At 51.9% G+C, this 19,526-nt stretch overlaps 2 protein-coding genes across 3 annotated transcripts in view; one reads left to right on the forward strand and one right to left on the reverse strand.

Annotated features, from left to right (window-relative positions):
- Positions 1-19,526, forward strand: part of CMSS1 (cms1 ribosomal small subunit homolog) — a 171,709-nt gene that overhangs the window by 42,034 nt on the left and 110,149 nt on the right. The window lies entirely within an intron of this gene.
- Positions 1-19,526, reverse strand: part of LOC144948611 (filamin-A-interacting protein 1-like) — a 132,289-nt gene that overhangs the window by 37,667 nt on the left and 75,096 nt on the right. Inside the window, exon 1 of one of the 2 annotated variants that reach the window (XM_078878210.1) lies at positions 499-904. The exons of the other annotated variant lie outside the window; for it this stretch is intronic. Coding sequence (XP_078734336.1) covers positions 499-548 — 50 coding nt within the window. The 5' untranslated portion in view covers positions 549-904. Of the gene's footprint in view, positions 1-498; positions 905-19,526 lie in introns of those variants that run through there. 2 annotated transcript variants of the gene reach the window in all.

Genomic DNA, 19,526 nt, shown 5'->3' on the forward strand with positions numbered 1-19,526 from the left:
CCTGTTGCACGTTCAGCCCGATGTCTGTGTCAATACAGTGTGGTCATGGCATTGAGTTGGCTGTCAAGTGAGATACTCGAGGAACAAGTGCAGTGACTCCATCTTAAGAAGCAAATGACGAAAAGCGACAACATCCGCTAATTTATTGACCTGAACTCAACTTTAAGCTGAGCGACGAAACTGACATCACCAACATTGACAGCTGCCTGCCAGAGGACCGTTCGTCCGTCTCATCGTTCGCTCGCCTCTAGCGCCACAGCGAGCGTGCGACACACGCTTACAACATCGGGCGCTCGACGCGCTGCGTCTGCGAGCGAGCCGCGTGCGCTCTCGCTCGCTCTCCTCCGTCGTGACAGCTCACGTTGCCCGGGCCCCGCGTTAATGCGTGACCCTGGCAACGGACAGCAGCCAGGAGAGGAGGCGCACACCGGACCACGAAGAATAGACACGACGAACGAGCAAACGGATGAACGCGACGCGAAGGGCGCTCTTACTCACTTTTGCAAAGCGTCCTTGCGCAAATCCGGGAACCGTCCGGTGAATTTCATTCACCGGTCATTCACTACATTCCTCCTCCGAGTCGCTTGCGGCGCGTGGGACGACGAGCCTTGCCTAGTCGATGCGCCTCTCGGTGTGCATCGTCTCTTCGCGGAGGGAAAGGCTTTCCTCGTCGCTCGATCGACGCGAGCCCAACTCCGGCCGCTACGCTCGGTGCAGAGACACCCCCCCCCGGCTACCGCGATTAATTACATCGCTTGGCGCAAGCGAGATGGACGCAGAGAGATTGCAGGGCTGATCCGTGCGTCTCATCTCCGGCGTGGCTCTGCCCCTCCGTCCATGGTTTGTTTTGTCGGAGATAAACAAAATGTTTCCCCCCCCCACCCACCCCCCACGTTATCCTCCGCCGCCGCGAACGCTTCGATGAAAAAAAACAACTCTGAACATTGCCGAATTGGCCGTGCTCGGAGGCGAAGTTTTCCAAGCGGGCCGCTGCCGCCGGGTACTTCCCAGCAAAACAATGAGCAAATCAATTCTCAAACAAGCGCTCGGCTGTTAAGCCCTACCATTACATCACCCCCGGCGCCATATAAGGCAAATGCCCCTACCCCCTTCCTCCTCCTCCTCTTCAGCAGCTCAGTCCCATCCCACTGCGCTCCCCCCCACCCACCCCTGCTGCTGCCACCCCCCCACCGCTCGCTTCACCTCCCTCTCCCCCACGCTTTGTGCCTGTCTGCCGTCTGGTGTGTGCACATGCGTGCACGAGCGTGTCTTCCTCCACGGGTGTGCATGTGTGTGTGCCTGTGTTCGTGAACGCAGTGCAGCGGTGAGCGTGGCTGCGCTACGAACCCGGCGAGCCGAGTTCGATTCCCGCTCACGGACAACACCCGGGGACGAGTATGTGAAGCGTTCCTGGGCGTCCCCTAGGTCGACTCAGCCTTAGATTAGTACCTGGTGTGGTGTGTTAACATTAGCACTGGGGAGAGAAAGGTGGCCCGGCGCGATGCTGGCCACCCACCACCTGGTGTGTCACGCCGGCCTTCATAGGCGCTCGCTAACGCACTTGCTTCAAGAGCCCCTTAAGGCGATCGGGTGATCTTTACCTTGTGTGTGCGTTCGTGTACATATGTATTCGCGGGCTCTTGTTGTGGGACATGTGTGCGCACACGCGGGTGCGAGTGTCTGCACGGGTGTGCCTGTGTGCGCATGTGAAGCAGGCTTGTGTCAAGGGTGCGTGTTTCTTTCTCCGTGCATGCTGCTCCGTGTGTGCGTGCGTGCGTGCACATGTTGGTTGGACTCGTTTGCGTTTTGCAGCACTTAATGTGATCCAAACCCCCGATGAATTTCAGTAAACTTCTAAAAATGGCACGCACACCGCATCTGGGATGAAACGTATCGGCTGTACGCGTGCACTGTTGCCGCTCGTTTCTCTTTGGGTTTTGCTCGTTAATTTTAAATATTTTTTTTCGCGCGAAAAAAAAGAACCTCATTCCTCTCATGGGTTTCGCTTGAGCTCATTGGAGTGGCAGTCGCGAGTGGATTATTTCCAAAGTAAAGGAGTGCAAGCCGGAGTGAGAGCGAGTGAGAGAGCGGGCTCTAAGTTTGGATGGCCCATGGGGTAGAGGGAGGTCGCTGTCCAACAACATCTGGAAAAGCGGCCGTGCTTACTTAGCACGCCTTACTCTAATGATGATGATGATGAGCCCCAGAAGGACAAAACTGGTCCAGAGTTGGCATGCTTAAATACATCCTGCTAGTTAACATGAGTCTGCTATGCCAGTAGGCCAATTGACTTCAAGGTGAAAGCTGCAGCCCAGCAGCTGCTATGCTCAAGCCACTGCTGGCGGAAGGGCTTCCACTACAGGGTAATTGGTCTACTCTTGGAAGAGGTGGGAGTACGGGACCCACTGCCCCACCTCACGCGACCTGCCGATCGACTCACTGCCGTGCGCCCATCTGTACTGCTGGCTGGACGGTGGGGAAAGGCGATTTGAGAAATCTTCACGTTTCAAGAGCCGACGTCGAGAGATGGAATCGAACCGGCAGCATCCCTCGACTAAAAATACATGGAATATTTTGTTTCCACGGCGACACACGTAGGTTCATTTACTAACTCTCACAGTGCGATTTGCCAGCCGACAATTAACTCCGTGCGGTCTGAAAGGGACGGCAGGCGCTGCCGCCTCGGGTTTGATTTATGTCGGCGCGCAGGGGGAGACCGCAGCCGGCCGCGGGGAGACGAGGTCGTGTTTGCACGCCGCGCGTGTTTGACCTCGTCCCAGGAGGGCCCCGGGATGACATGATCTCCGGAAGTTTTCCGGAGGCAAAGAGCCGCGCTTTCGTGGGGCGTTCCGCAGCGGTTACCCGAGCGTTTGCTCCGACGACTCTCTTGACGATAGTCGCCCGATGATTCTGGCGCTTTCATTTAATAATAACAATGGGATTTGTAACTCGCGCAGCATTTCGTGCGTGGAGCCGTGCTCGATGTCGCTCTTAACCCTTATGGTCGGACCTTTGAGTGTCATTTGAAAGGCGGTGTGTGGATTGAACGCTGCTGCTGCTGCGAATGTGCAACGGGGGGTGACGATGACCGTGCGGGGGCTGCCGCGGAGAAACTAGACCGGGCAATGGCCAGTGTCCTGCTCCTCGGTGTAGAGAGGGAGGAGGTTGTGTTTGTGTGTGTGTGTATTTTGTGTGTAAATGAGTGAGCAAATTAAAGTTTTATAGCAAGGGACAAGACGCTTGAGAGAGTGTCTGTTGCCAATTGGTGATGATGATAATATGCAATTCGGAAAAATCACATGTATATCATAAGTAATGTGAGTGTATATATATAAATTATATAGGCTTGATATAGACAATGTTATTGTAAGCCGTGCTATATGCTGAGTAAACAAATAGTTTAAAAATGTGTCTCTACATCACATGCTCTCTTCCACGTGAGTCGGGAAGGGGGCCGTTTCGAGGTTGAGGCGTGAATATTTTAGATTTTTGTGTTCTTTAGCATCTCGGACGACCGACCGTAATTCCTTCTGGTTTTTTTTCTTTCCCTGCGGGTCGTTCCCATCCGCATCCTCACATTGTGTTTGTATCGTGTTTGTGCAGCGTGTCTGAGCGCGCAGGGGTCTACGTGACGTTACCTGACCTGGTAATGAGCACGTGCTTTCTCAGGCGTTGCCTCTCGAACGTTAAAATTTAACGAGTCACACGCCACCGTCCGTCGTCACCAGCGCCGGCCAAGTTAATATAATTTTTTTCCCCCCCGCGTTTTCCTGTTAAGTACTCACTCGTGTTCGGCTGAGCAGCGCTTCTTGGTTCTCCGTTTCCAAAAAAAGCACTCCGCCCATTCCGTAGATTACACGCTTTGGAACGACGGAACAAAGTAGGTGTGTTAAAGCACAAGCTCCCTAGAGTTACAGGGTGCGAGATGTTAACTCCCTCGCCGGGTATGCAGGAGGTCGTGGGTTCGATCCTTACCCTGACGCCTGTATATGTTCTCCCCGTGGTGGTGTGGATTTTTCTCCGGGTCCTCCGGTGTTTCCCTCCACATTTACAAACATGTACTTTGGCTGCTATAAATGTCCACGTGATGAGCCACTTCGTTGAGATATCATTTGCTCAGTGGGTCTTACCTGGTAAAATAAATAAAAAATTCTGTTAATAGTTTTTAGTTGACAAGTTGACGTAGCTGAGGGTTCACGCCAGCCAGGTCTGTCGGTGTCGTCAACCCAGAAAATGTTTCTGCACCCTGGGCACACCGCATCCAGTATACCTCTGACGTTGGAATTGGCCACTGGTCTTTTATAGCATCCAGTTTACCAGCCAGCGACTCAGGAAGAATTCGGTGAGAAATTATTTTCGGGCAAAATAGCCGCAGTGACATTGCCGCCGACGGAAGAAAAGGAATATTTGTCAATGTCTCAAATGTGCCCCAAGGTGACACATGGAAGGTCGGGAAATGGATTTGACGATGAGATTAGTGCCCAAAAACTTGCTGACAAAAACTTACGTTGACCTCGTGTTTTCGGTGTTCCCTCTGTCATGCTGCTCAACGCCTCCGTCGAAATGATGTAAAAATAGAATCTCACACACGCACGAGCCTCTTGCCCTCTCGTCCCAACACGACAACGGGAGTCGTCAATCGATTCGAAATTTATTTTTCGACGGCGGCGACGGTTGCCGACGGTGGCCACGCGGGGGTCACCGAGCATCCCGCGGCGTCCGCGGACGCCAAGTCGCGGCCGGACACTGCCACGCGGCTCTCTCTCGCTCGCTCGAGAGAGAGAGAAAGTGTGCGATCATCCTGTTCCCATGACCTCACGTCTCCGAGCGAGGGTGCAGCGCCCCGATCTTCCCTTTTGTCTCCGCGCGTGTGAAACAAACAGAGGGGGGGGGGGGCGGCACTTGGTGGGGAGAGCGGGGCTCTGCCTTGAGCCCGGGCCGGGCCGAGCGAGGGGCGGTTTGGTTGGCACTGGACGGACGTGGGCGCGAGAGGACAACGCGCACGTGCGCGTACGCACTCACGACCACGCGCGTCGGCACGCTGGTAGAGAAAACATGGCTTGGTTCCCGTGATTGAAGTATGTGCGTATGTGTGTTGATCTTCTTACGCATCGTGCGTAGCCAACCGTGCTAATCGGACGTGCGCGGTAGTCTTATGCACACGTACACCGCTTTGTCAATCCACTGCTGCCGTGTCGGTCATTCGGGTTGATTGAACGTTTCTCACGTTGGTTGATGAAGGTGGGCAGGGTGCGGGGGAGGGATGACCCAGGAGCCATTGATGTTAGCCGCGGTTGGGAATCGAACTTGTCGCCGGCTTAAGACTGCAGCTTGCTAACCACTGCACCACCGATCCACCGGGTGTCTTATCGAGCGAGAGAGAGAAACTGACCCACACCGAGGGAATGTGGAATCTCCTGCTGACGATGCAGCTGAGAACTCCTCAAATGTTCTTTTGATACGCGCTGGAGTTTGACTCGGGTGTGAGTGGGTTTTATTACTGTGCACAGAACTTCATTTCATTAGCATATATTTCAGATCAGGAGATATGGCCCCCCCCCCCGATCTTAACCTCCTCCAGATTGGCACAGTCTGCACCTGCGATGAGCACGTTTAGCTATGTACGGTGTAAAAGAAGTTCAACATACATACACACTACCGTACATCAACCATACTATAGTTCTGTACCACAGTGGTGTTTATGCGTAAAACCCACAGTTCCTTATATTTGTCCCAAAAAACAAACGAGTTAACATAATGGAAGTGAAATTTCGATTTAAAGCTTTCGTGACTGCAGGGATTCATCTTCAGACTCTGTCTTCTCGACAGACCTGTTCTTCACCTGAGGACGGCTGCTTGCGTTGTGGCCGAAACGTCGTGAAAATTATTTTATTATGTTTTATTTTTATTATTTAATTATTTCCATTCTACGTGACTTTACCGAAAGAACCAAGAAGATGATGGAAGTGCACAAATCTTGCTCATAGCTCCTCTTCGCAGCCGGTAAGTATCGCACGTGAGCCGAGCCACGCCTGTATCAGGTATCGGCAAATTGGCACGTGGGACATTAAATCAGGGGTGGGCATCTCTTAAAGCCAGGCAGCAAAAAGCGTGCAGACGGACTTGAGCAATGCTGAGCGAGGGCACGGATAAATCCCTCGGCCGAAGATGACGAGTAGCTAAAAGGGGGGGATTGTTTAGCGCGGTGATAAAAACGAGTCCAAGCATGCGGGGGATTATCCTGTCCCTCCTTCCCCCTCAATTACTGCCTATCCAGACGTCCCCGAGTGACCCGGGTGCAGGGGGGAAGGAAAAAAAAACCCACAAGCCTGGCAGTCAGCTCGGGGTGGATGGTGGGGAGAGGTGGTGGTGGTGGGGGGGATTGGTCGCATTCGATTATCCCAAATGAGGATTTGCAGAGAGGGGTTGTGGGAGGAGGGGAGAGGTGGGGGGGGGGCGCAGGAAGCCACGTGTTTAATAAGCACGGCCCCGTGTGTACGCCGGGGTTCATAGCGTTTACGAATTGTGCGGCGGAATTTAAAGTCTTGTCAACGTATGGCCTATGTTTAATGAGGCATAATAAAGCGGCCCAGAAATAGGGCCCAGTGAGAAGCGGGGGGAGGCACTGAGGGTGGCTGCTCGAGCCGTCTGCGGTGCGCAGAGTACCACAGCGCGTTTGCAGGCAATTGCGGTTCAGTATTATCTTGGAATTTTGCTCTCGGCTCTGTTGCGAAAGAATAATGGGAGGCCGAATGAATGCACGTATGAAATATCGCCTAAATGTTTGTTCGTCGCCATGGTATTGCCCTTTGCCATCATCATGCAAGGATTAAGCCCAAGTGAATCGTTAGGCTTATCGTCATTTTCTCTCATTTATGGCATTGTGGCGCACGTGCTCGTCCGGAGATCTGTGAGGGTGCGTGCGTGCGCTGTGTGGGAGTTGCGTCTCTTCCCCCCCCCCGTCTCTCATCTCTCCCGCACGCCGCCCCCCCCCCCCCAGGCTCCAGCTGCGCCTCGAGACAACCGCGGTCTGCGCTGCCAGACTGATGTCATTTTCGCAAAGGCGGCCATCCAGGACTAATCCCTGGCCAGCACCCTTTTTCGCTGCGGCCATTTACATCATCGAGCAAACGCCCCGCGGTGTTCCCCCTACAAATTGGTGAAGTTGAAACCGTCCAAAGTCCACCCCACCGTTTCTCTCGACTCTCACTCTTTGATTTTTAATTGCCACCGCCGCCGCCGTCGCCCTGTAAATAATTACACCACGCCTCCCACGTAGTGGATCCCGATGCGCCCTGTGGCGGAGAGGGGGGGGAGGGTCCACAGCAGCGGGAGCTGTCCCCGTGCAGGCGCGACGTGAACCCGCAACCCCGGCCAGCGAGCGGGCAATTCAATCCGCCGCTCGGGTATGTTTTTTTGCGCGAGAGCACGCCGAGCCTCAAATATCCGTGCCTGGCCGCAGAAGGGGCTCCGTGACGTCTGGACACCGGCCCGGCGCGCGCGCCGACGCGATCTCGGGTAGCGGCCGGCGACGGCGGCGGCGTCAGGAAGCGCGGCGTATGCGTCGCTCGTCGGCGTCGGTTGAACGCGCTGCCCGCCGCACGGCCGCCCCCCACGATTTGCGCGACCGGTTCGGTGCGTCGCTGTCGGTCGCCGAGAACCGTGCGTGCGCGCGCGTCCGGAGATTTCTTCCTTCCCGGCCGTCGCTGTCGAGGCAGAACGCTGCTGCCCTTCCACGCGTGGATAAACCGAAGCAGCTGCGATTCAACGCCGCCAGCAGATGTCTAGAAAACCAGTGGCACTGCTGGTCCACTGCACCCTCCCCCCCCACCACCCCCCACCCCCTTTGAATGCATAAACTCCTATTGAGTTGACGGAAGAGAAGTAGACGAGAGATAAAGGCGTAGTGAAAACAGATAACTAAGTAGGTGACTATTCGAGATGTAGTGAGATGAGAGGTGCGCACACGATAGCGATGAAAATAGATTGTATTGGCTTGTTTTGGCTAATTCAATTCTTATGTTGATTAGGATTTGAATTTGAGCCAATATTCGACGCATTCATTTTGCCATAAATCCCGGGGGGCCCTTGAGCTTTCGGGAGGCCCTGAGCACCGGCTTGGATTTTTTTTTTCTCTCTCGAGCACCGCCGCTGTTGGAAGGCCGGAATTTTCGGAGTGGCGATTTCGCTATTCCCCCTACCGACGGTGAATAACAGTTGACGTCATTGCTCGGATTCCTGCCGGGCTATGACATGTTACTCGCCCAGCGGTCGTCTGCCCTGTGACTCCAACCCCTACCCCCACCACCCCCCCGTAGATAACGTGCACGAGAACGTGTTATTATTATAAACCGCTCTGAAAGCCCAGCGGTCTGCGTTCTGACTGAAAGGAACAGAGGGCCCCCCCCCCTTTTTTTTAATTACCGAGTTGTCAATATTATTTAAGCTCAACACCTCACTTTAAACCGCCTCGTAAAACGCTTTGCGGAGCAAACCGTAAAAAACTTTTTAAAAAAATCTTTGTTCAAATGTTACGAGTCGAGGTGTCGAGCTTGAGCTTCGTCCAGGCGAGCAGCAGGCTTCCAATGAAAAGATGGTGAGTTCCAAGAATCCAAAACTAATTTTAATCGATAGAACATCTAAATGTAATCGTAATTTTCATCTTGGCCAGGGTCGATTCGTTCATTTCTCCCTCCCCCTACGGTCAACAGATGAAGTACGCGTAATAGTTCAACTCCTTGTGTGGTGATGTACCAGACGGGCACGTTGGCTGATGGTCAAGAATAATAACGGAGTGGGCAACCAAGGAATGGAACGTCTTCGAGACGGTGAGGGGGGGGGGGGCGGCACGTTGATGTGGAGCGATGCTTCAATGAAATCAGCTGGTGTGCGGGTGCCTGGTGGATTATTATTATTTCATTGCGTTACAGATGTTGTTGGCACAGTTTGAGGAGGCCTGCAAATCCAGCAGTGGATCGACAGTGCCCGACGATGGTGACCACCACCTAGTGTGTGCAATTTGGTGGCAAAGAAAACCTTAACACCTGTTTTATTGCCAGAAAGGGTAGAAAATCCATTCTTATTTTTTACGCGCACTTGCCCCAAGTCTGTCGAAGGCTATAACGGGGGGGGGGATCTTTGCCTTTGTATATATATAAATTGTGGGGGATAGGTTTTGTGTCTTTGAGAAGAAGAATAGAAGAAGAAAAGCGGTTGCCATTTTTGCTCGTGACATAACCCGTGGCGTTGTTTGTTGTTGCTAATCGCCGTGCAATCTACACCCCACAGGATTCCCAGGGCCCTTTATTCCGCCTGTAAAGCGCCCAGAGTGCCCGCCCGCGTGAGGTCACACTTGCGGAATTTCTTGCCCACCCCCCTCGCCCCCCCCCCCCCGTGGCACAAAAAGGTTCACTGTGGAAGTGCAACGCCACAAAGACCTAAACCTGCTCCACCGTATACCCACGAAACACAAAGCGGGTTTTTTTTTGGGGTCCCTATTTTTCCTTTAAATTACCTTTGCAACATATATTGCATGTGAAAACACATTTCGTGTATTGTTTTACATGGGTATGGGCGGTTAATGAAGCTCGTATGCGTTACCCTCCTTTTTTTGTTTGTTGCTAAACTCACCCAAAGAACATTCGGGGAATTTATTTGCTTCGGACGAGCGAGGATCGAGTTTTGAGCGCCCCTTCGGTTGGCAACGTGGAGCCGTCGGATTGGCTGCGGTCAGGTGTGGCTGCACGTTTGTTCACCGAATGATCGATTGTTTCACCCAGGCTTCCCATTAAATCACCTGGACACGCCCAACGCAGTCGCTTGGGAAGAAAACCCGCGTCCCTCAAGTAGCGGAGGCAGTTCATCACGTGGTAGATGTAACAGCTCTGTGCGTGCCTTTTGCGTTTATTCGTAGGGAACTGTAAAGAGGTCAAGGCCAGCTATTCATTGGGTTTATTTTGAGGTCCCGTGTTTATGCGGTAAGCACAATATACTACATCGGGTTTATTTGTATATATAAAATGTCAATGTTGGCTAAAGAGTACCTGTAGTATAAAGTGGGACTTAACACGCAGACCTGCGTCAATTCACTGCTGGATGACCGTCTGACCAAGCCATCCGCCACCTCTCACTGTCCTACGATGTAATACACAGACAAGCATCCTCCGTAGAGCCTTAACAGACTGTTGGGGCAAGCACTGTTAGTGAGTACACACCGCACCAGCTACTCAATCGAGGCTGAGTCAACCTAGGGGAGGCGTCGGACCGGTTCAGATAATCGTCACCAGTGTTGGTCGACGTCAGCGGGGTAGTGCAGCATGCCAACTGCTGCACTACCGCTCTGCGATGTTAATAATCCCACCTAGCACCTGCACGCCGGCTGATTTCATCGCTCCATCTCCTCGGTGCAACTCCTCTCTGACTTCCATGTCGTTACGAAGTATTAATGATGCAACCCTATGTCATCCCACTGCCGGACGAAGGCCTTCTCACGCCGTGTTGGTTATGGGGGTTGTTTCACCATACTTCACCATACTGGTTAGTAAGGACCAGGTCTGTCGGGGAGACAGGGTCAGACGCTGTCTCCCCGACAGACCTGGTCTTCACCTGAGGACGGCTGTTTGCGTTGTGGCCGAAACGTCGTGAGAATTATTTTATTATTTACCTTCTACGTGACTTTACCGAAAGAACCAAGAAGATGAATCACTGCAGTCACGAAAGCTTTAAATCGAAATGGTTAGTAAGGGTTGAAGAAGGGGTTGGGGGGAGTGGGCCCTGAACTGGACCAGGCATCATTCGCCACTGATGTAGAGTAATTTGGCTGCTATGAATTTCCACGTGCTAAGCCACTTCGGTGAGCTCATTTGGGGCCTTACCTGTTAAAATATTAAATAGTGGAGTTTAGTTTAGCCGTGGCTGGGAATAAAACTTGGTCAGCTCTACGCTCGCATCTGAGCTGGTCATGCGCATATCCCGAGGCATCATTTCTCTGAGCGCTGATTATTTTGTTTGCCCTCGGGGAAACCCCTTTGATCGAATTGGTACATCTTTCTACGGGGTATCTCGCTATTAGCAAAACAACTTTATCCTAAAGTTGAATTCGCGTAGGATCATATTTACGAAAGTTATCACGTCCCCCCCCCCATCCCCCCCCAACCGTTGACGATGCAACGGACGGACAGCACCAACGCATTGACGCATTCAACCTCATTTGAGAAGCGTTAAAAAAAAGAGAGAAGCACGATGCACACGTTGGAAAAATACACGCGTTGTGTTTGAACGACGAAGGAACATTATTTTCCATCGCAGAGAAAAAAAACACACAAAAAAACGCCGCGAGTTAACAAACCTGCCCGGCAAAGGCGGCTATTTACCGAGCACTCAACGATCGTCGCTCCGAGCGCTCTGCCGGTGCCAGCTTTACATCCGTCTCGCAGAGTAGGTGACGGGCGCCTTCCTCCCAATGAAGTAAACGCACGAGAATACGTTTTGCGGTTGGGGCACAGAATTCGGGAGAAGTGACAACTCCAGTTGAAGGTGATTATTTATTTTCTTTAACCGCTGTCCGAATTGTCGGGTAACTGCATTGCAGCAATCCCTCGATTCACGTCTCCGCCTGTTTTACGTCGTCCCGCGAACACGTCGCTTTATTAATGACTAGCTTTACTACCCGGCTTCGCCCGAGACTTGGATTCTTGTCTTGGATTAATACACGGCATACGCGGAGGGTGGGAGGGGGTGTGACGTCAGCAGGCACACTGCGTGACGCTGCCGCATGCGGGTGACATCACAGATGTGACATCACCGCTCACTTGCCGTGCAATATATTATATCCATTATTGCTCCCCCCCGCCCCCCAAAATGCAGAAGTCATTTTTTATACTTTTTGCATTGTGTACAGTCTGGAACCTACCCACATGCCAAATTTCAAGTTTGTTGAATGTCAGTAAGTATGCTAAACATTTCGAACAGACACACATTCACAAATTTTTCTTTTATATATATGTAGTGGTGATACGCGCTGGGTGTATATGTCGTGTGCCAGCGCGTATGTACGGGTGTGTGTGTGGTGACGCGCGCTGACGGGGAGGAGCAGGCGTCAGTGCGCGGGTGGGGGTAGTGCTGCTGATTGGCTGTGTGCCGGTGACGCGCCCAGAGGGAGTGATCGGGTAGCAGCGCGGTGTGATTGGTCGGAGAGTGGAAACACGCGCTGAGCGGAACCGGATCGTGGGGATAGCGCGTGGGGATTGGGTAACGGAGGAGCGGTGCCGACGTTGAGGTCCGCATCCGCTCCGTCTCCCGGGAAGAAGGGGTATATAAGGTGATGCACAGAGGAGCAAGGGGCAGAAGTGGAACCATCTAAGAATGAAGACGAAGGTGTAGAGATAGAGCCCGGAGAGGAGAGTAATGGAGAGTAGAAGAGAGTAATGTATAGTGTGTAGCCAGCGAGATAGAACGGTCTACACGAGTTGAGTAATGTGTAGTGTGTAGCCAGCGAGAGAGAACGGTCTGCACGAGCCGAGTATGCATACGGTGTAGCCAGCGAGAGAGAACGGTCTGCACGAGCCGAGTATGCATACGGTGTAGCCAGCGCGAGAGAGGCAAAGTCTACACGAGGCGAGAGAGGAGAGTGTAGCAGAGGCGCAGAGTCTACACGAGGCGAGAGAGGAGTGTAGCCGAGGCGCGGAGTCTACACGAGGCACAGAGAGCCGGCAGCACAGAATCCTGAGTCAAGAGAAGTGCGGTGTGAAGAAGAGAGGCCACGCGTTGTATTGTTACAAGTCAAGATTTAATAAAAGAAGTGTGTTCCCGTCAAGGAGTTTCCTGCCGTCATTTTCCAATACTTCATATATATAGATACCAAGACTCGATTTGAGTCGCTTCGACCCCATACACTCGCGTCGCTGACCGCATCGTCCGTCCTTTCTTGCTATCCGTCGCCACTCAGCCTTCGCCTCCGCCATCCAATACCAACCTATAAATCGCTTTGATTGACATTGTTTCGATATTCGTCGTCGCACCTTTCAGGAACGCATCCCCGCCATAAACCGTTGTATTACTGTGTATATATACACATATACACACACTGTGTAGGGCTATCGAGTAGTTATGTTTAATTTAATAAATGAGATTTTTCGTCTCACCAGTCTCCCACTTGGTTATAATACAGGCTTCAGAGGACAAACAAACGTGTTAATGTGCAATCGTTTGTAACCAGGCTGAGCCCACCCATCTCACTACACTTGTGGCTGAAACCCAGGTTGTATGTACATGTATGTTGTATGTATGTTCTATGTATGTTGAACTTCTTTGGCACCGTACGTAGCCAACCGTGCTAATCGCAGGTGCGGGGGAAGGACAACAAATTAAGCACAAAAAGCTGTTCCACAGAAATTAGTTTTAAAATCTGGATGATTTAAAAGTGCATAGCTCCCAGCGGCTTCCTAATATAGAAAGGAAGAGCGTTCCAGACGGCCGCGGAAGCACATCTGCAAGCGAAGGCCGAGCCAAAAGCCGTCGCTGCTGCCGCTGCTGCTGCTGCTGCGACAACCGGAGTTCTCGCGATGATGCTTCATGCTCCTCCACGAGAGATCATAATTGCCGGCTCCAGGGCTTTGACCTCTGACCCCCCCTCCTCCTCCCCCCGAGCCATCCAGCCACCTCTGCCATTTCTCCTCCACTCAACACTCGAGCCGCCAGCCCCCCCCCCCCCAACAAAAAAATGGAGTCTGCATCGCGTTGCCCGCCAGACGCCGGCGGGGCCCACTAATTGCCCTCCGGCTTTCCGCGTCTTCCTGGCGGCTGCCGTGAGCCGTGACGTTACGTAATGGCCGGGTCGTGCCAGCGCCCGTGGGTCGAGTCTGCGTGCGTGGCGACGTGTCATTTCAAACTTCCAGAAGCGCGGGGCCCCCGCTCCGCGCCTTGTTTCCGACCCCCCCCTCTTCCTCCACCAACTCTCCCCCCCCCCCACCCCCCCGAAAGTTGACCGCCGGGCTGCGTCTGATGTGTGCTCACTTTGCATTAAAGTGACGCGTTTGGGTGCAGTTAAAACAATTTCTCGCTCGCCGGACCCTGAGCGCTTGGGACGGAAAAAACTGTGTGGCTTTTTTTTTTTACCGGGTGTTGCGTATTCCTTCCAAAACCACTTTTTTGTGATGAGTCATTTTTGCAAATCTGCCACCTTGAAATGAGTCAATAGTGAGTAATTCAATGAAGGCCTTTTTTTTTTTACAAAAACTATAACTTTACGATAAAAAAAGAAGAATCCAAACTTATAATTGCTTCTGAGGTGAAGGCTTGTCCTCTGTGCTTGCTGAGCTCACGCTCTTTTATAACTGTGATATCACTTCTGCAGCCGTTCGCCAAATATGACGTTTTCTTTTTTTCTTTCGCAGTCGCCTGGAGACGCGCAGCGCCGCGTTGGCTCGTTTGTCGCTCGGAGCGTTGTAGCCGTCCGAGCGCGAATCTCAACGCGACAGATCGTCAGCGGAAGGCCCTTCCTTGGGTTTCTGTGTCCGTACGTTAAACGCTAGCTTAAGACAAATATCCCCCGCATAGCCTGTAACAGACTTTCGGGGCAAGTGCTCTTAGGTACCGGCACGGCCGCCTTTGTCTCCCCAGTGGCAATGTTTACACATTGCACCAGGTGCTCATTTGAGACTGAGTTGACCTAGGGGAGGCCCAGGACTGGTTGAGGTAATCTTCACTGGTGTTGGCCGTGAGCGGGAAACCAACTCGGCCTTGCCGTTTTTGTAGCGCAGCGCGCTGACTGCTACACCACCGCTCCCTTGGCTGGATTTCTACGTCCGTACGTTAAACGCTAGCGCAGACACACACCACTTGCATGTCTTCTGGTTCGCTCTTCGACGCTTATTTCTTCAGGAGCAAGTACAACCAGAAAACACATCGGAGAGATGTTCAGCACAACTGCGAAAGATTATGCAGGAATATGTCTTCTGCTTTGTCAGCTTTTTTTCCCTAAACTTCTGCATGTGCATGCCTATGCACATATTCATCCACAGTATCGCATTGCCTTGAAGTGGTTGCACACAATGATGAATCATCCTACTGAAAATAGAAATGGGGAGGGGATCGGTAACGCCGAGGCTTACGCGCACCGCGTTATAAACCCGGTGACCTGGGTTTGATTCCCAGCCACAGCTAGGATCAGTGGCAGGGGAGATTTTAATCGGTCCCCCTTTCCTTCCCGTCAGCTTTACAAACCCGCACTGACCAGCGTGGTGAAGTATGGTAAAAAAAACCCAGGTCTTACACAGCATTGGGGTGTGTGGAACCCATCACTGGATTGGCAAAACAGGGCTGAAGATGATTTCTGCGCAAAACGTAATTTTTATTCAGAACAGGAACATGGACATTGTTTTAGGATATACTTGAGGCCGTTCCCACATTTGCTACCCCCATTTTGCGGCCACATCCTCCGGCCTTCCACGAAAAACAAGTTGAGTTTTCCATTGTAAAATGCAAAACGCATCAAGCGTTGCCCAGTTCTCAGCAGTCCTTGTCAGTTATTGTCTTCTCTTGCGTGACGATCGAGCGAGAGACCGCTCATGCATTCATCGTAAATTCCTTTAGCATTGTGGAGACCCCCAAGATGCACGCTGTTGTCATGGTCAGACTCAGCGTGCCCGATCTCGAAATTGCCCGACAGTTATGTCACCGCTGCAATGTATAGGTTAAAATAAATAAATGGTGAAACGGCTAATTACCGCCGATACATATTTCTCCGCGGTTTTGAATTTTGAGGCAAGGGCGTCTGGCAAATAGCAGTGGCTGCAATTGCGTGCAAAATTTGGCTTTCGTAAGTCGGCGCAAGTGAAACTATGTGCCACGGGCTGCCACAGGCTGCCACGGTCTGTCTGACTGCCTTCTGTCTGAACGGCACAGGAAACCAGGTGGCCAGGATTAGCGCCAAGTCCAAACGGCGTGCTTGTGTGTGTGTGTGCGCATGAACACAGACACAAAGATCCGGCCGTATAGCCTACACTGGCGGTTGGGGCGTGTGCTGATAGCGGGCAGCTATGAAGGCCGGCACAGCACATGGATGACGTGGTCAGTGCCCGGCAGCCTTTGTCTCCCCTGTGCTGATGTTTACGCAACGCAGCATTTAGGCTGAGTCGACCTAGGAGAGGTTCAGGACCGGTTCCGATATTTCAAATATTCGCCGCTGACCTTGGCCGTGACCGGGAATCGAACTCACGTGACCAGATTCGTAGTGCGTTGCCCTGGCCACTACACTACACACACACACGCGCGTGCGGTGTGCACGCACGCTCACAAATGAACACTCGGATAGCACCTGACGTGCACACACTCCTCGCGTTAACTCGTGCTACGTGTTCTCGGTCGGCTAGCTACGTGCCTAATTAAATGCACGCGAGTAGCTCGACACACGTGTGCATGAGCTCACACGTGCCGGCACGGGCCCTTCAGATGCACGTGCGTTCTCACGCATACCCGTGTCAGACACTTCCCCCCCGCACCATCCAAATTTCCCAAACGAGTTCATCCTCGCGGCGTTCGGTTCGTGTAGCGCTGTCTTCTTCGGTTCAATCATTCATCGTCAAAGACGCAGGCTCTGGGCTAGGCAAGGAAGACGCGTTCCTCCCACATTACCGCATTTATTGCAAAGGAAAACCCTACCAAAGGCAAAAATGCAGTTTCTCCCCTTGACATCCATGTGGTTCGCGCGCTGGGTTACGGCTACCCGCGTTTGGATCCTGGCTCCGGCTAGGATGGTGACGGTGCGCGATCCCAGAAGGCTAGCTTGTCATCCGATGCATTGACTGGTCTCGAGAAGGTGGCGTGGTACATTGTTGAAGTCTTGGTTGATGGCGAGGTTGTCATTCGATTGTATTTGATAGATGCATTAACTGGTCTATGACCATTCTTGCTGTTGTTTTGCTGCCTTGCCCAAGCTTCTGAATAGCGGTATACATATGCAATTTGAACTTATATACTCTATTTAAAGTATAGATTTTTTGTGATTTGTGTTCCTTTCCTATACTTTGTTTTGTTTGCTGTTGTAACTTTCTGACCCGCCCCCTCCTGGACATCTTAAAAAAAAAATTGCTTCATAGCTCATCGGATTTCTCCAGGATAAAATGAACCTTATGGCGGTACCCCGGGGTACCATAGTACCCCGGCTCCCGCATAATGCCCGTGATGCAGTCAGTTTTAGTCTGTTGATGGTCGGCGATGCGGCAATCGACTCATCTCGACGAGCTTTACACGATGCACCACTACGGTGCGTACGAGCGTTCAGGATTTCAGCGCAATCGTCCTCGCTGCGTTTCGACATCGCGGAGTGGCGCTGATTTCGCATTGATTGGTACCCCAGTCGCGGAGTTAAATACACCCCTGGAAAAAATAGTGTCCCAGAAATAAAATATTTAATTGCCTCGACCATTTTGTATTATTTGATTCCCTGGGGTACCGCCATGAGAATCAAATAAAGATTCTGAATCTAAACATCAGCGGCGAGTGACATCACAACCGGCTTGCCCTCCCCGCGACGTCTTAGCCAACCCTTTGCCAACCCACACTGAACAGCGTGGCGAGGCACGGTACCAAACACCACGCAAGGTTGGGTGGATTGAGAACGCCTGGAACCGTGCTACTTTAATCCGTACCCCAATAGTTGTCAATCGAGGTGTCACGCATTATGAAAAGAAAAATGTGTATTTGGCTGACCAGGTGACTCAGCTGTAGAATGAGCACACCCTTTAAGCCATAAGGTGGGGGTGGGGGAGTTCGATAACATGAGTACCACTTTATAGAGAAGTGAACGAACGGTAATTGGCGTGTTGATAACCTCGACCCCGCCATATGAATGTGGAATGTCCACCACTGGCACCAAACTCAAAGCTCAATTGAGCAAGACGCCACTCTGGCTATTTGAGCTGCGTGGTTGAAAGCCGGGGGTTACGTGAAAGATGAAGTTCATGGCAAAAAAAAAACCCGGAAGTTCTTCAGTGATCTTCAACGGCACATAACAACAGACAGGATTCGAAATAAATCACACCCGGGATGCTGGCGAACGCCTGAGACTCGTTCTCAAACCTCGACACAATGCGTGTCACCGTGGCAGATGAGTGGAGGAATACAGGCATCAGTCTTGTACGAGAACTAAACTCGACTATTTTTTTGTTTGCCAGGCAAGGCCCACTGAGCTATGTGGCTCTTTTTCAGAAGCGACCTTGCCACGAACGATCGTTCAACAAAGTGTGGCTTATCACGTGGACATTTATATCAGCCAAATACTCTTAAACGCATGTTTCTAAATGTGGAGGGAAAAAGCGGAGGACTTGGAGAAAAATCCCCGTGACCACGGGGGCAACGTGCGAACTCCAAATATACAGGTGTTAGGGTCAGGATTGAACCCTCGACATCCTGTATACCAAGCGAGGTAGTTAACATTTCGCCACCGTGGCGCCCATTAACCTTCACACGACCAATCGTGTGTGCGTGTAGGTTTTTGTCAGCCTAGCTCAGCCTGCCGTCTAATTACAACTGCGTTATAAACGGATGATATCGTGATGAGATGTTTGACATTGTACATAAACACGCGATGTCCGTTGGGTTTACGAGTTAATGTCTTCAACGGCACAGAATGCACATGGATCGATTTCAAGTCATCAGATCCTTTCATGGCTTTCGTTCACATTCTGTCTTGTTTCAAAGTCATACTTTAACGGCGTTGTTCTTAAACGAGTTGTTGCCATAACACTGGGGTTACTTGTGCCGAAGAATGCCGCAGCAACGGAAGCCGCAATGAAAGTCAGAAACAATGACCCAAAGCAAACAGCGTCCGTTTTTTTCCTCTCCCCTCTCTCTCTCTCTCCCCCATTCAAAATAGCCAAGAATGCCGGCAGAAGCCAAACAGGCGCAGGATACGGAGATATCGAGGATCACTCGTTGAAAATTTGTCGGACGGCTTTTGCGAAATTTGTCCGGCGTAAGTTTTACGTCGGCCCCGCTGCTGATGGATGGGCGGTGAAATTCTTTGAGGGTCACGCTGCCTGGCCACGGCCGTGTCCACTCCCCTCGTCTTGTTTTGTGAGCCGTGACAGAATTACTGCCGTGAGATCACCTCTCTCGCTGCCTTCTTTTTTTACAGGCTCTTGAAACCAAAATAAAAACCCGGGACATTTTCCTCCTAAGCAGTTCTTTGTCGTTGTTTTGTTTTTAGAAGAGGGGGCACGCGAGGGCTGCGCTAACAGGAAGTTGTTTGTCCGCGCCTCTGCGAGGCCACGATGAGAGTCAATTTGTAAGACAAGAGCTGCACCATTGCAGCAGAATAGCGACCATTGTGGCGTACGTGCAGTGAAAAGGTTCTAATTTGCATCGACTGGCTGCGTTTATCCACATTGCAATTAATGTTGTGTTTATCATCAACATCATCAGCAGCAGCAGCAGCCGCAGCAGCTATTTTCTCTCCACCGCCGTATGAAGGCCACGTGGCGATGACGATGCTGCACGTGGCTGCCTGTAATCCAGCACTGTGGAGA

Source organism: Lampetra fluviatilis, chromosome 50 (assembly GCF_964198595.1).
Source record: "Lampetra fluviatilis chromosome 50, kcLamFluv1.1, whole genome shotgun sequence".
NCBI classification, from domain to species: domain Eukaryota; kingdom Metazoa; phylum Chordata; class Hyperoartia; order Petromyzontiformes; family Petromyzontidae; genus Lampetra; species Lampetra fluviatilis.